At 47.6% G+C, this 15,632-nt stretch overlaps 2 protein-coding genes across 4 annotated transcripts in view; both read right to left on the reverse strand.

Annotated features, from left to right (window-relative positions):
- The window catches only part of TAF3 (TATA-box binding protein associated factor 3), a 122,211-nt gene extending 120,347 nt beyond the window's left edge, over positions 1–1,864 (reverse strand). The window contains exon 1 of the mRNA XM_009900254.2: positions 1,596–1,864. Within this exon, the coding sequence (XP_009898556.1) occupies positions 1,596–1,761 (166 nt within the window). The 5' untranslated portion in view covers positions 1,762–1,864. The remainder of the gene's footprint in view (positions 1–1,595) is intronic.
- Positions 1,865–6,855: 4,991 nt separating this feature from the next.
- ATP5F1C (ATP synthase F1 subunit gamma) lies at positions 6,856–15,566 on the reverse strand. 3 transcript variants are annotated; one of them, XM_054178528.1, is made up of 10 exons: positions 15,455–15,566; positions 14,617–14,651; positions 13,543–13,674; positions 11,998–12,202; positions 11,415–11,558; positions 10,504–10,568; positions 9,829–9,984; positions 8,462–8,558; positions 7,620–7,659; positions 6,856–7,116 (listed from the first exon to the last, which is right to left on the reverse strand). In XM_054178528.1, the coding sequence occupies exons 1-9, from the start codon at positions 15,496–15,498 to the stop codon at positions 7,653–7,655; spliced, it is 885 nt and encodes a 294-aa protein (XP_054034503.1). In that variant the 5' UTR covers positions 15,499–15,566; the 3' UTR covers positions 6,856–7,116; positions 7,620–7,652. The 3 variants fall into 3 exon arrangements, with proteins under 3 accessions (XP_054034503.1, XP_054034504.1, XP_054034505.1); XM_054178529.1 differs by lacking the exon at positions 7,620–7,659; XM_054178530.1 differs by lacking the exons at positions 6,856–7,116; positions 7,620–7,659 and having other exon boundaries at positions 8,458–8,558.
- Positions 15,567–15,632: the final 66 nt, after the last annotated feature.

The following is a 15,632-nucleotide window of genomic DNA, read 5'->3' on the forward strand; positions in this document are numbered from 1 at the left end:
TGTTCTTCACATACATACGCCACACTTCCCACATGCAGCCCCATCATCCTCCCATGTCCCGTGTGCCACAGCTCCATCTCCCCCAAAAAACACTCTAGTGCATCCCTGTCTTCACATGCTGCAGCCCCACCCACCCCCCACATTCCCAGCCCACAGTACCATCACTCTCCTCTCTAAACACACAGCTCAGCCTCATGCACAAGGCCCCATACATATTCCCAGCCTCACATACATGGCCCCATGCTGCCGCCAGGCACCACAGCCACACATCATCCCTACACACATACAACTCTGACCCCAGCACCTCCAGATATATACTAAACCCAGAACACTCCAGACCCAAGATAGCATTTCTAGTCACATCTCTTCCTCCCCACACAGATGACTTCACTCCCCTCAGGCACACCTCTCAGACCCCATGTACTGCAGCTCCATCTCTTCACTATTTCCATGCATTTCAAACACACACATTACACCCCAGCTGTGGGGTTAACACCACCCACTTCCCCATCCCATACACCTAGACCAAATCTTGGGTCCTACTGCTTCAGCACTTCCCCTTGTACTCACATTCTGGACCCCCACATATACATCTCCACCCCACAAGCTCTTCAGCATTCCCTGAGATGGGATGGCCCAGAGATGAGTCAGGACAACACAGCAGCATCTCACCCAGCAAGAGAGCTGGTGGCTACTTCTTCTCTACCAGCACACCCTACTTCCCAGATCTAGAACACTACAGCCCCAGCAACAAGGCAAACAGTCTCATCTCCACTCCTGTACACACGACTTACCAGCCTGCATACTATAGCCAGAGAAACAGGGGCAACAGCCACATCTCCCCACACTCCAGACACACTGCCTTAGAGTTCCATTTCCCTCAAGTCCACAGCCCCAGGTCCTCACTCATGGCCACAGGCCAAACCTGCTGCCCCACAGCTCACCACCTCTCCTTCACACTAGGGCCCCTGTAAACCAGTAATGCCCCACAGCTTGCACTCTCATCCTCTCAGTCCCTACACTGCTCCACTGCCCAGATGTCCTTGATCTTCCCCTACATGTAGTACGCCACAGCACCTACCACTGCCCCGCAGCCTGACCACCCCTACGCCCATTCAGGCCCTCACAGACCACTTCCTAAAGCTCTCTTACCACAGAGCTGCCCCACAAACCACCTCCTCATGCCTCCACAACACTGCCCCATAGCCTATGGTGTTCCTCATGCTCGCACTTCGCACCCACTGCCCAAACCCGATTTCCCTAAGCTCTCCAGCACCGCCCCAGAGCCCACGTCTCCATGACAACCCCCTGCAAAGCACCTTCAGCCCCCTGCACTGCCCTCCCCATATCTCCACAGCCTTCCTCCCCACAGACTCTCCTTCCCACAGCCCACAACACTGCCTCACAGCTTCCCCTCATAGAATGGCCAAGGCTGACACGGTCTTATGGAGGTCACTTGGTCCAGACCCCTGATCAAGCAGAGCCACCCATTGCCGGCATCCCAGGACCGTGTCCAAACGGCAATAACTGCGTCTTTTCCCACAGCCCTTCTCCCCACAGCACTGTTCCCAAACCCCTGCCCGGCTTGCACTCACAGAGCTCGCAGTAGCGGTGGCAGCCCCGGCCCAGCCCCTGCAGATACCGCTGCAGCACGTCGGTGAGGAGGTCGCAGGCCGAGACCTGTACGGAGTCCCAACCCAGCGCCTGGCAAATCTGCGCCACCGACACCCGCAGCAGCCACCGCGAGTAGGTCTCGCACATGCCGGCTCGGCTCGGCGCAGTGCCGCCCGGGCCCGCCGCCCGCCCTGGGCCGGGAGGGCCGAGGGAGACTCACGCACAGCCCGCCGCCGCCGCCATCTTGGCGCCGCGCGCCGCGCCTCCCCTCCGCCCGCGCCAGGCAGCGCCGCTCCAGCACTGAGCGTATCGAGCGGCGCCCTTCGCAAGCGCATCGAGCGCTCGGCCGTCGGCAGGGCGGACGGGGCGGAGGAGTTATGGCGGCCGGCGGGTTTTGGCGCCGAGTTCAAATTCTCTCACAACCCCCAAAATCGGGGTTATTTACAGGAAAAGCTGGGGTCACCACCCGCTCGGAGATCAGGAGGTTGGAAGGCTCCAGTCTGGGCTTCTCCAGAGGCGAGGGACCGCGGCTGCTCCCTCACCTCCGCAGGCCCAAAGTAGTCGAGCAGGGGCCGTGCCCGTGAGGGGCTGATACAGGACCCCGGCCCATTATTTAAAGGATTAGCAATGCCGTGTGTTAGCAAGAATTCTTGGACAAAACAGTTTACTATTTGATGATTTTTTTTTTTTTTTTTACCTTGTCAGCTCTTTGCAGATGTTGCTGTCACTGGGTTTTCCCTCCACTGCAATACAGTATCACAGTATCACAGACCTGAAATGTTTGCAGTGTCAGACCTTGACATGAAATCTTTAGTTTTGGGTGAAGCCCTTCAGTTACTCTTTGTGGTAATCTTGGCAGCTGGTCACTTTTTGGTTTGGAGATAGCAATTTCGGGGTGTCAGGCCCCACTCAGTCATTCCATTCCATGGCCATACCATGTCACATATGGACAACACTGCATCAGCAACCTCCCGTGCTCAGGTGGAAGCTGCAGTCAGGCCTGTGCTTTGAGGAATAGGAATCGAAGAAATGGGAGAGGAAATGTAAGTGTAGCAGAATCCTTTGACTGTGAAGAGTCTCCTCAAGGACTGTAATGGGTTGGGGCAGGTCCCCTCCCCACCACAGACAGAAATAACGACTCAGAGAAACGGATTGCAAAAGTGATGAAAGTTTAAATAGAAAGCAGTGAATGTTACAGAAAACCCAAAGCGCAGTGACAAAGAAAGATCCCATCCCCACCTGAGGGTGCATCCAAAACCCCCAGGGCTCCTTCTTCCCCCTCCCTCTGCTGGGCTAGTCTCAGCTGGCCAGGCCTGAGACTGCCCATCCCCCTGTGGCCTTGGGCCCAATCAGGCCCATGGCCGGGAGATCTCTCCCCCAGTTACCAAGTCTCGGAGAGGGAAGGAAAGAGGAAGTGCCAGACTCCGCACTGGATCTTATAGTGGTGCAAAGAATTATGGTAGGAAATACACAATTTCCTGTGTCCATCCCTCTGGGCTGGACTTCTGGACACAGGAAGTGAATGCACCAGGGGGGCACCCAGCTCAAACTACAACATGCCACCCCTGTATTTCATACCATAACCTTTGCACCCAAACACATCATCAGATCAGAAAACTTCTGATGACATGTCCGGCGAAGTCCACATCTTCATCTGGGCGTCCACTCAAACAGTCTCTCATTCAGGCTCAAGCATCATTCCATTCCAGTTGTTCTTCCTCATGTGATGGAACCTCCCAGCGACGCAGTCCTTCTCCTGCAGTGTGAATTCCTTGTGGACTCCTTGGGACATCCTGGTCACCTGGAAATACCTCACAACTTCTCAGCCAAGCCTTTACTCTCCTATTCAGCGGCAAATTCTCCACCCCTGGGGCAGGCCAGTCGGAACAATCCGGCTCCACGACTGCCTTTTTCAATCCATCCAGGGTGCCGCAGCCAACCGCTTTCATGCGGACCAAAGCTACACGGATGCATGTCAGAGGCACTCCGCACCCCCCGGCTGGGCGCTCGCGTACCGAGGCAGGACAGCATCCGGCTGCACAACCTCCACCCCCAGCAGAGGGAGGAGCTGCGCCACAGCCCACTGAAGAAGCAGGGAGGCGGAGCCAGGTGCTCGGCGCCATTTTCGGAACACGTCCGAAAACACCAGGGAAAGATTTACAGCTGCCGCCGCCGCCTGAACGCAGCCCGGCTCGGGCGGTGCCGCCGCCGCCGCTTGAACGCGGCCCGGCCCGGCCCCCGCCGTCTCTGTCGCCGCGATGCAGAGTCCGAGTCACCTCCAGCAGTCGCTTGCCCGCTCGCCGCGGGTGTCCGCTCCCCGCAGCGGCCGCGGGCCGACCACGCTCTGCTTGCCGCTGCCCCTCCTCCGCTCCCTGCCGCTCCGCAGGGAACGAGGAGAAGGCAGGTCTCGCCTTCTTAGGCTACTCGAGCATTCTTAAGCTACCCTGGGCAGAAAGTCACAGAAAGAACCACCCCTCGCTGTTCCCAAACAACAGGAGGGAATTCCATGCCATCAGCTACGCACCAGCTATCCTTCTGCAGCCCACAGGAGTTCACACAGTCGCCCCGGTAACACAAAACCTGAGCCCCAACTTTCCAAACCCAAACCGACGCCCAGACCTAAATTTAAACTCTCCATCTTTTGCAATCCGAGCTGCAGTTGGCCCCACGTTGGGGCGCCAAAATGTAATGGGTTGGGGCAGGTCCCCTCCCCACCACAGACAGAAATAACGACTCAGAGAAACGGATTGCAAAAGTGATGAAAGTTTAAATAGAAAGCAGTGAATGTTACAGAAAACCCAAAGCGCAGTGACAAAGAAAGATCCCATCCCCACCTGAGGGTGCATCCAAAACCCCCAGGGCTCCTTCTTCCCCCTCCCTCTGCTGGGCTAGTCTCAGCTGGCCAGGCCTGAGACTGCCCATCCCCCTGTGGCCTTGGGCCCAATCAGGCCCATGGCCGGGAGATCTCTCCCCCAGTTACCAAGTCTCGGAGAGGGAAGGAAAGAGGAAGTGCCAGACTCCGCACTGGATCTTATAGTGGTGCAAAGAATTATGGTAGGAAATACACAATTTCCTGTGTCCATCCCTCTGGGCTGGACTTCTGGACACAGGAAGTGAATGCACCAGGGGGGCACCCAGCTCAAACTACAACAAGGACACAGGAAACAGCCTGATTTAAGAGGCTTTAAACCAAAATCAACTTAAATTCCAGACAACTTACAAAGGCTTTTTATTCTTTGCAGAAAAAAAAAAAAAAACAACAAATTACTTTGCTGCATTTTCCTCCTTCATAATTTCAACAGTTCCTCCAAAGCTAAGAAAAAGACTTGTAAATCTCTTTTGCAACTGCAGGTTTTTTCATTGTGTTGGAACCACAAAAGAAAAAGCATTTTTAAGAACCAGTGTGAGCCAAATAGAATTTTTTGATATTTTGAGGAGCACAATCTTGCAAGGTCACCCGTGTAAACAGGTGAGTAACTAATTACATATAAAGCCAAGATCGGGTGGGCAACAGAAACATCAGCTTCGGGAACAGATGGAGCAAAACTGGCAACAATGAAGAAACAGTGTTTATATTTTTTTGGGGGGAGAAACCCCCAAGCAGCAGGGAAAGGATTAAACTGGGGACAAAAAGACAGATCCAGAAACACAAAATAACGGTTCCTGAGTGGTGTAGGAGCAACAGAATTCTTGTGAGTCAGCATAGCTGGATGGCTGTACCAAAAGAGTGGTGATGAATGGAGTTAGGCCCAATTGGTAACCAGACACAGAGCAGTATTTGGGCATGTTCTTAATATCTTTACCAATGATCTGGACTGAGCAGATTGAGTGCAGCCTCAGTAAGTTTGCAGGCAAAGCTGAATTAGGCAGGAGTGTTGATCTGCTTGAGGACAGGGAGGCTCTACGGAGGGATATGGACAGTCTGGATCAACGGAATGAGGCCAATGGTACAATATTTAACAAAGCACTTGGGTCACAACAGCCCTATGCAATGTTCCATGCTTGGGGAATGGCTGGAAAGCTGCCCATCAGAAAAAGACCTGGAGGTGCTGCTTGACAGCTGACGCTGATCCTGCAGTGTAGTCTGGTGGCTAACAGCATCCTTGCTTGTATCAGGAACAGTGCTTCCAGCAGGACTAGGGAAATGATTGTCCCCCTGTACCCTGGTGGGGCTGCACCTCAAATACTGCATCCAGCTTGGGATACCTTACTACAAGGACACTGAGGTGCTGGGGCATGTCAAGAGAGCAAGTCCTGTGACGAGCATCTGAGGGCACTGGGGTTGTTTAGCCTGGAGAAAAGGAGGCTCAGGGGAGACCTTGCTCTCTACAACTCCGTGAAAGGTTGTAGTGAGGTAGGTGTTGGGTCTCTTCTCCCAAGTATCAGGATGAGTGGAAACAGACTCCAATTGCACCAGGGGAGTTTTAGGCTAGAAACCAGACAAAACACGATTTTAAAGGGGTTCTAAATTAAACAATGCTTGAAGAATCACAGGCTTCAGCTTATGAGAACTGCAAACTGCATAGATCAGGGAATGCTACAGTCACAACATCCAATGGCTTGTTTGTCTTCCCATTTTTTAGCACTCCTTGAACTTACCCATTCCAACCAGTGTGCCACCGTGTGAACAGCATCAGAACCACAGTTCCTTAAAAAAAGTAATTAGAAGCACTTTCTACCCATGTAACAAATTTGTTCCAGGACAGTCTCCCATTTCCCTGATTCCACCTTAGGCTGTGAAACTGCTTCCTTTATCCCTGTGTACATTGAGATGTACACACACAGTTGTACAGACCAGGGTACCATCAACACCTCACTTTGTTACCCAGTCTACCTCTAAGGAAACACTAGCTCAAGCTCAGCACTTGATTTCTAGACCAGCTCACTTAGCTTCATCTCAGCTGGAGAGGGTGGCTGTCCCCATGTCATACTCATAGACGCCTTGAAGCTCAAGGCCATTTACAGTCTTCCCAGCTTTCTTCTGCAAACCCTTTGCCTGTTCCCATCATGTACATCACTGAGCTCTTCATGGCTCTTGTTTTGTCTGCTGGAGGGGCAGCTACTCCCACGCTTACACCACACCACTAACTTTTCTTCCTTACACTTCTGTTATATTCTTTTTTTTTTCTTTTTTTTAATGTTTTATCCTTTCTCACTTTCTTGAGCACTTTCAAACACAAGGTGAAGGCAGCCAACCTCTTCTACTCTTCAAATGAAGCATCTCCCCCGGTATGTTTTTGTGTGCCAAATAAAATACAAAATACACAGCACAGCCTTGAAAAAGGATGTTTTGAAGAGTAACCAACTCACATCCAGACACTTAAGAGACCAAGAGCATTTGCTCCATGGAACTACCAAGAACATTTGTTTCATGTTGGTGGTTTATTGTCAAGAATTTACAGATTTTTGGGGCTTTACCACTTCTTCAAAAAACAACAGAATGGCCTTGTTAACACAGACACAGGCAGGTTAAACCACATGCTCAGCAGAGCTCCTCTTCACCTGCAAGGAAAATTGAAGAAAATTAAAACCCTTTTAATTATTTATTTAAAACTTTTGTCTCCTCCAATTTAAATACTTCAAGTCACAAATATTCCTTATCCCCTCCCTCCAAAATATTTTTTCCTTTAAGGTTTGAATATACTTATTTATCTACAGAAACCTCTCTAGGTAGAAGATCTTACACAGAGACATTTTAAAGCCACTGCATAAGGTCAGGACACTATAAAAATGTAAAGAGTAACTCCAAATGAATCCAATAACCCATAAAAAAAACCAGAAAATCCTGTCAAATGTGGATGGACACTCTCATAGATGTATTTTGATTACAATTACTGAAAAACTTTATGTTCAGACAAATTCAAACTAGCACTGGGCAGTTTCCCAGCTCTTTGGGAAGGGATGTTTGACCAATGACACTCAATTGTGACTTCCTCACTTGAGGCTGAGATTTTCTGTGTTAATTCCCTTAAAAACACAATCTAGTTTCTATTTTGCAACATTACCTCTCTTGGATTTGGCTGAACCGCTTTTTCCGATTAATCCCTGGTTATGGTATTACGAGAAAAAACAGAACAAGCAGGTTAGGAAGCAGCTCATGCAAAAAGGCAAAACAATGAACGTATTTATGACCATGGATGTATTGTGAGGAGCACAATACAGCATCTTCTTGCCATATAGTTGGTCTTCTAGGCCTTATGTAACCACACAGGATATTAACACATGTATTTGCATATGAAAACAGCACAGATCTTAACTGTTAGACACAACTTGCATCAGACACATGCAGTTACAAAGTGTGGTCTAAACCCACGCCATTTGTAACCTGCAGGACACACCTCCACTAAACTTCTCATAGAAATAAGCAAAATACTCGACTTACGAGCAAAATACACATTTGGTAGCAACAGAGTCTGAAATTCTCTCCTCTTTCTGACCACATCCCCAAATTCTCAGCTTCTGAATACCAAAACCAGGCTGATTGACCCAAAAGCATGCCAGTCACCTGAGATGCCCTCCCCCACCCAACACTACTGGGCTTTCAGCAGACTAGGAGGAACCCAGGTAGAAAGGAAGAAGGGTGAAACCCTCTTAGAAGACAAAAAGGAGGAAAACCAGGCAACGGTGTGTGTTGAGGCTAAAGATCCATTTTAGCAGCTTTTTTACTTTATCTGGCCAAGAAAGACCCCCAAATTTCGTGCTTGTTAGTAGAACTCTGCAAACTCATAAGCTTGGGAGTCACGCCACAGATTGTCCCAACCTTTCCTGCTAACTTGACTGAAGCAGGATGCACAAGCATTACACCACTTTGCAACAACGCCTGTTTTGCATCTGAGCAGGTACTCACAGAGCAGCAGCACCAGAGATGATCTCAATAAGCTCCTTGGTGATGACGGCTTGACGGGTACGGTTGAATGTCAAGGTCAATTTGTCAATCATTTCAGCTAGGAAAAAAAAATAAGGTTATAATTTAAACATATATAAGCACTCAAATACAAAGTATTCACCAAGCTGTTTTGTGCAGCTGATACACCGGAGTGAGGGGATGCCATCCACTGGGACCTTCAGTGGTTCAAGAGGTGGGACAATGCCAGCCTCATGAAATTCAACAAAGCCAAGTGCAAGGTCCTGTACCTAGGCAATCCCAAGCATGAATACAGGCTGGGTGGAGAGCAGCCCTGAGGAGAAGGACTTGGGGTGCTGGTGGATGAGAAGCTCAATATGAGCTGGCAATGTGTGCTTACAGCCCAGAGGGCAAACTAAATCCTGGGCTGCATCAAAAGCAGTGTGGCCAGCAAGTTCTGGGAGATAATTCTGCCCTGACACTCTCATGAGACTGCACCTGGAGTACTGTGTCCAGCTGTGGGGCCCCCAACACAAAAATTATACGGATCTGTTAGACTGGGTCCAGAGGAGAGACACAAAAATGATTAAAGGACTAGAGCACTTCTCCTATAAAGACAGGCTGAGAGTGTTGGTGTTGTTCAGCCTGGAGAAGGCTCAGGGAAGACTTTACTGCAACCTTCTGGTATTTGAAGGGACGCTGAAGGAGGACTTTTTACAAAGGCATGTAATGACAGGACAAGAAGTAAAGGCTTCCAACTGGAAGAAGCTAGATTTAGATTAGACATTAGGAATAAATGTTTCACTATGAGGGTGGTGAGGCACTGGAACAGGCTGCCCAGAGAAGGCTCCAACCACGGAAGCATTCAAAGCAAAGTGGCATGGGGTTTTATGTAACCTGGTCTAGTCCCATGGCAAGGAGCTTGGAAATAGATGATCTTTAAGGTCTCTTCCAACCCAAACCATTCTATGATTCTATGAAAGAGAAGCTGTACCAACAGAATACCAAGTAGTTTAATAAATCTATGCAGACGATCAAGACTCTTAGGCACTTCTAATTTTTCACCCCCCTACAGATAACACTACTAGTAGACACTCTAAAAAACTGATAATTTGGCTTGAAGTATCAGCATTAGACATCTGAAAAACAGCTGACAGACTAGTAAATACCATGGTATGACATAGCTTATTTTAACTCAATGCAAGCATGATTTGCTTTTAAACACAGAGGGAATCACCTCCTTCTCTAAATGGAATTAAGAGAGAAACCAGCTCATTTTTCACAATTTTGGACACAAAGAACTACACAGAGAAGTCAGTACTTTCATGCTAAGCTACCAAAGCCCCAGGAAGCTCACAGAGCACACTTACAAGCATTCTTGCTAGCGTTGTCCATAGCGGTCATCCTAGCACTCTGCTCGCTGGTGGTGGATTCTTTCAGGGAGTAGTACAAAATATTTGCTAGTGTGAATTCCTGGTAGTTTCTCAGCACATCAGCATCAATATCATCATAGATGCTCAGGCTTTCTGTAAAACAGGAGAGAGTGGACTTGGAGAGGGCCTGCTTCTCTGCTTAAGGCAGTGCAGAGGAATTTTCTCTTGTGTCCTACGTGTACTTCCATAACAAAATTTTAAGTAGCAGAGAGCTTAAATATTTTATATCTTTTCATTCAATTTTAACAACAGGAAAATCAGATTCTGACCAAGGTCAAACACATTATTGGTGTGTTAAGTTTGACCTTCCCATACAGTGCTATTCTGGAGGGTTTTCACTGAGTAGTGCAAAATGACTCAATACCCAGGCTGAAAACACTAACTGATGAAGTTTTGTCTCTCAAACAAGAATTAAGCACTTGTAATCTCAAACCAGGATCAGTTCAACTGTTATTTTTAACCTCCTTGTCCCACAGCACCTTGATAGGTCAGCCTTGTACTGCCAAGATACAACAATCCATTAAATTTACACTGCACACATGATGGCCCCACATTCAGAGCTCTTATTATGGGATTTATCACTTAACTACTGGTTGCTAATTCACAGCTTACCAGATCCAGCAACTGTTTCAAGGGAGAAGATGGGTTTCTCATCAGTCTTGTAAGAGATGACAGACCTGTATAAGAACAGTGTAACAGTTTAGTTGAACTGAAAGAGTTTGAGTGCTTAAGATAAAATTAGAATAGACAAGTTGGGGCATTCCAACTCCACAAAAGAAATCCGTGTTTTCTTGTAATCCTGATGATAATATTTCAGACACCATGTGCATATAAACATGTACTGAGTAAATACCCAAGCATCCACTCAAGTCTAAAGAGAATTCCATTCACAGTTTTTACAAAAGGCCACAAAAACCATCTGAGGGCTGGAGCACCTCTCTTACAAGGACAGGCTGAGAGTTGGGGCTGTTCAGCCTGGAGAAGAGAAGGCTCCAGGGAGAGTTTACTGCATCCTTTCAGTACTTAAAGAGATCTGTAAGAAAGATGGGACAACCGTTTTAGCAGGGCCTGTTGCAACAGGGCAAGGGGTGATGGTTTTAAACTAAAAGAGGGCAGATTCAGACTATATCTAAGCAAGAAATTTTTCACATTGAGGGTGGTGAAACACTGCCCCAGGTTGCCCAGGCAGGTCTTAGAAGCCCCAACCCTGTAAACATTCCAGATCAGGTTGGACAGGGCTCTGAGCAACCTCATCTAGTTGAAAATGTCCCTGCTGACTACAGGGGCATTGGCCTAGATGAGCTTTCCAAATCCCTTCCAATCCAAAGCATTCTATGATTCTAGTGAGAAAAACCTCAAATGATTCTTCACACAAACCAAAACGCCCTCATTCCTCATGAAATGAAGTAAATGGTGACAATTCAGTTTTCATATTCATTTACATTTCATATTTCATTGGGCCAACATGTTCCTTGAAGCCTCCTACCCAGTATTTTCCCAGTGCAGTCTCAGCTGACTCTTACCTGAACCGATTGTAGATGACAGAGCCTTCATCAAATTCATATCCAGAGTTTAACAACTCTAAGGCAATAACCGAAGCATCTCCAAAGCTTGGAGGTCTCCGGCCCACTTCCTTGAATGTCAGCAGGAAATAATTGCCATGTGTCCTGCAGTAATATCAAAACTCTGTTAGAACAAGTAGATGCTCCAAAGCACAACTATGTGGCACCAAGACACAAAAAGTTCAGTAAATTATGAGGGTTCAGAAGCAAGCATTTTGCTGAATTGGATTCTGACATATGTTTTGACTTCTGTTTCAAATTAAATTATTATGATAGCTACATGATACACACAGCCTTGTAGCAGTGTCAGCGGTGTTAGCTTTAAAACTTTTATTCAAAAAATGCTATGCAGTGGTTTCATTAATGTCCAGATGATCAAAAGCCATCTTAGCATGATCACAGGTTTGGGATTTGTTTGTTGTTTTTTTTAAAGAAACACAAAAATGCAATTGCCTGTGAAGCCCATGTGGATTTGCAAGAAATCTTGAAATTTATACCACAGAAAACAGCCAAACCCACCAAACCAAACCCTTCTCCTGTTTACCTCTGAAGCAGGCCTCTGATCTTGTCACCTACTCCAACCACCATAACCTCTTTTCCTGCATTTGTGAGGTTGGTAATCTCATTCTTCAAGGTTTTCGCAACAGATGTATGGATAGCACCACACAGACCTCGGTCAGAGGACACACCAATAAGGAGATGCTTCTTCTTATCCTCAGGTGCCTTTATTTCTGCTTTCTCATACAGAGCTAAAAAATAATAATAAAAAAATGAAGTAGTTATTCAGGGGTGCCAGGAAGCAAATCACAGAATGTTTTGGGTTGGAAGGGACCTTTAAAGCTCATCTAGTCCAATCTCCCCTACAATCAGCAAGGACATCTTCAACTGGATCATGCTGCTCAGAGCCTCACCCAACCTGACCTGAAATGCTTCCAGGGATGGGGTTTCTACCACCTCTCTGGGCAACCTAGGCCAGTGTCTCTCCAGCCTTGCTGTAAAAAAATTTCTTCCTTAGATCCAGTCTAAATCTCCCCTCTTTCAGTTTAAAACCACCACCCCTTTTCCTGTCACAAGAGGGCCAAATAAAGGGTCCCTCCTTGGAACCTTCTCTTCTCTAGGCTAAACAACCCCAACTCTCAGCCTATCCTCAGCAGCAGAGGCATTCCAACCCTCTTTATTATCTTTGTGGCCATCCTCTGGACTCACTCCAACATGTTCATGTCCTTCTTGTGCTGAGCACTCCAGAACAGGACAAAACACTACAGGTGAAGGATTTCACCAGAGCAGAGGGGAAGAATCACCACCCTTGACTTGCTGCCAATGCTTCTTTTGATGCAGCCCAAGACACAGTTGACTTCTTGTGTCCAGCTTCTCATGCACCACCACTACATCCTCTACAGGGCTGCTTTCAATCCTTTCACCCCCTAACTTTTATTGACTCTGGGAATTGCTCCAACCCAAGTAAGTACAGGACCTTGCCCTTGGCCCTGCTGAACCTGATGTTCACATGCACCTGCTTTTCAAGGTCATACTAAATAGGACATATCAAAATACATTTGAAGTAGTCTAACTAAAGTAATTCCTAAAGGCGTTCCAAATCACATCCAGTTTGCACGTGATCTGACCAGAGACAACAAAGAAACAATTCAAGGCCAGACGCACCTCTGATCAGGTATCACACAGTCAGTGTTTTTACTTAGTTAAGTTCACTCTTCCAAGTCCACTGCCTCAAGAGCATGTGCAGCCAAGCATTAGCAATGACAGTATCTGGCAATAGCTGTAGGTGCTACTGAGAAAGGAGCCAACTCCACTGATAGAAGCAGGCCAGAAATTCTGAGTTATTATGCTTTTATGGCTGAAACCCCCCCAAAGTTGAAGACGTAATCAGAAATTATGACTTCCACACTAGAACTCTTAACAATCATAATCTATAAACTACTTACAAGGAACAATCAAGCTAGTCTAGAGATGCAGATTTGTTTGGAATAAAACTACCAAAAGGTTAAAAAAGTCTAGGCATCTTATGACCACCATGAAACCTTCCTCTTCTGCTCCCTGTGCATCACACAGCATAAGATTCTTCTCTCACCCAGTGCTCCTGTTCCATAGATTCTTGCAGGTTTCAGCTCCCTCTCAGCTCTAGCATATTTTGCTGCAGAAACCATCTTCATGGACTTGGTAATCTTCTGGATGTTCTTGATGGACTTCAAGCGCCTGGTAACTACAAGGTTAACAGTTGAAGGTCATGTGCTTTACTGAGCATAAAGACATTAAAACAAGCAATAAAATTCTATCAAAAGTCATGCAAAAATATCTTGCCAAGTTCCTCAAAGAAGGAAATAAACAAACAAATAATGCACAACTAAACCTCCTGAAAGACCTTAGCATTTGTAGTAGGCTGGCAGTAAGGGTAACAATCTGACTAACCCAAATGCCTCTTTACAATAGATGTGTTTTTTCCTTCAGACATAACATTTATTTAATGTTTAGCCCAACATAATATATTTCTACTGTTCTCTTCCCTTCTGCTTCTACCTGTTTCACAAGTATATAATTTGAGGCATATTGTCATCTCTTCCCAGATAACAAGGAGAGGAAACAAAAAAAAAGAATTGATAGTATAAAGAGACAGAGTAAACTTCCTCCTCTACTTAGACTGTGGAAAAAGAGAGATTCATGCAAATACTGATGGGAAAAGAAAAAAACAGGTGCTGCACAGACAAGCACAACTCCAAGGCAATATCCCTGTGGAAGAACCTGCAAGGAATGGCTTAAAGAAGCATTACCAAAATGGTACCATTCAGTCAACCTTTTTTTCCACCAACACTGGATAAACACACAGAGAATAAACATAACAGAACATAGATTAATTCTTAAAGGTGATCAAAAAATGTCTTTTTAGCATTTATGATAGTTATTTTGAAGATAGGAGTAAGACCATAGTGGACTGCTGAAATGACATCTGAATTAGTGCTAAAATCATTTTAAGCAAAGCCTTTTCCGAAAGACACTTGTTCAATACAAGAAATGCTAGTCTCATACAGCAGTGTCATGCTGTATTGTGATCAGTTTACTCAACAGTGGCTAACTCAAATTATATTTTAACATATGGTTTCCCTGCAACACTTTCCCTCTCTCAAAGGCAAACAAAACCAGTACTTACTGTCTTTTAGAGTTGCCATATTCCTGACTTGGCCCCTAAAAATTGAATGCAGGAGAAATTAGACTAGTTCACCAGTTCTCTAGCAGACCAACACCTGTCAAGGCCAGGTCCCTTTCAGAGGGATGAAAATTGAATTGCTGTTTCTGAAAAATCTGTGTCTGGGACAAGCCACTCTAAAACATGCCTCGTATCAAGATCTTCCTCTGTTCTCCTGTGACACCATGTATCATTTAATAAATTACTCGCTGCCTTAGATAATGACACAGTGCAAACGCAGGCTAGACAGCAGGGCATCAAAAGGGTCCAGTTCCAATGAAAACGTAGCTGTTCTATAAAGCTGACTGAAAAGACGCAGAGGTGGCCACACCGTCTCCTGACAAGAGCAGAGTCTCCTTGCAAGGACTGTCGCCTGCGAAGCCGTCCTTTGTCACTTTTCCTGCCTCTCCCATTCACCCCACCGGCCTTTTCCCAATGAGCTCACATCTCCTCCTCGTCCCCCATTCACAGAACGGCTGCTAAGAAGACGGGGCCTCCGTCCCCACCAGGTCACCGCCGAGGGCAGGAGCCCCGCGGAGGCCGCTTGCCCTCAACCTTAAGGTCACCGCTCCTGCGGCCACACAGCAGCCCACAGCACCTCGGGGGCTGACTCGAGCAGCGGCCTCGCCACCCACGGGCGTCTCACGGCCGAGGGGAGCGTCACCCCTGCAGCCTCGAGGGGCTGGCCTCCGCCGCCCCGCGGGGCCGCCCCGCCGGGCCGCCCCGCCGCTTGTCCCCCAGCACCGGGACGCGTCCCCTCGTCCCTACAGGACTCTTCTCGGCCCACGTCCCCGCCCGTTACCATTGCGGCTGGTAAAGCGCGACAGCAGCCCCCCGGGCGAACATGGCGGCGCCTCCACCACAGCCCCGCTGAAGGTCAGCGCGCCCGCAGCGCGCTTGCGCGCAGTCGGGAGTGACGGTGGCGGGAATGGGTTCCGGGGCGCGGGCATCGGTTCCGGGGCGCGGGTGGGCACATCCGG

Source organism: Dryobates pubescens, chromosome Z (genome assembly GCF_014839835.1).
Source record: "Dryobates pubescens isolate bDryPub1 chromosome Z, bDryPub1.pri, whole genome shotgun sequence".
In the NCBI taxonomy this organism is placed as follows: Eukaryota; Metazoa; Chordata; class Aves; order Piciformes; family Picidae; genus Dryobates; species Dryobates pubescens.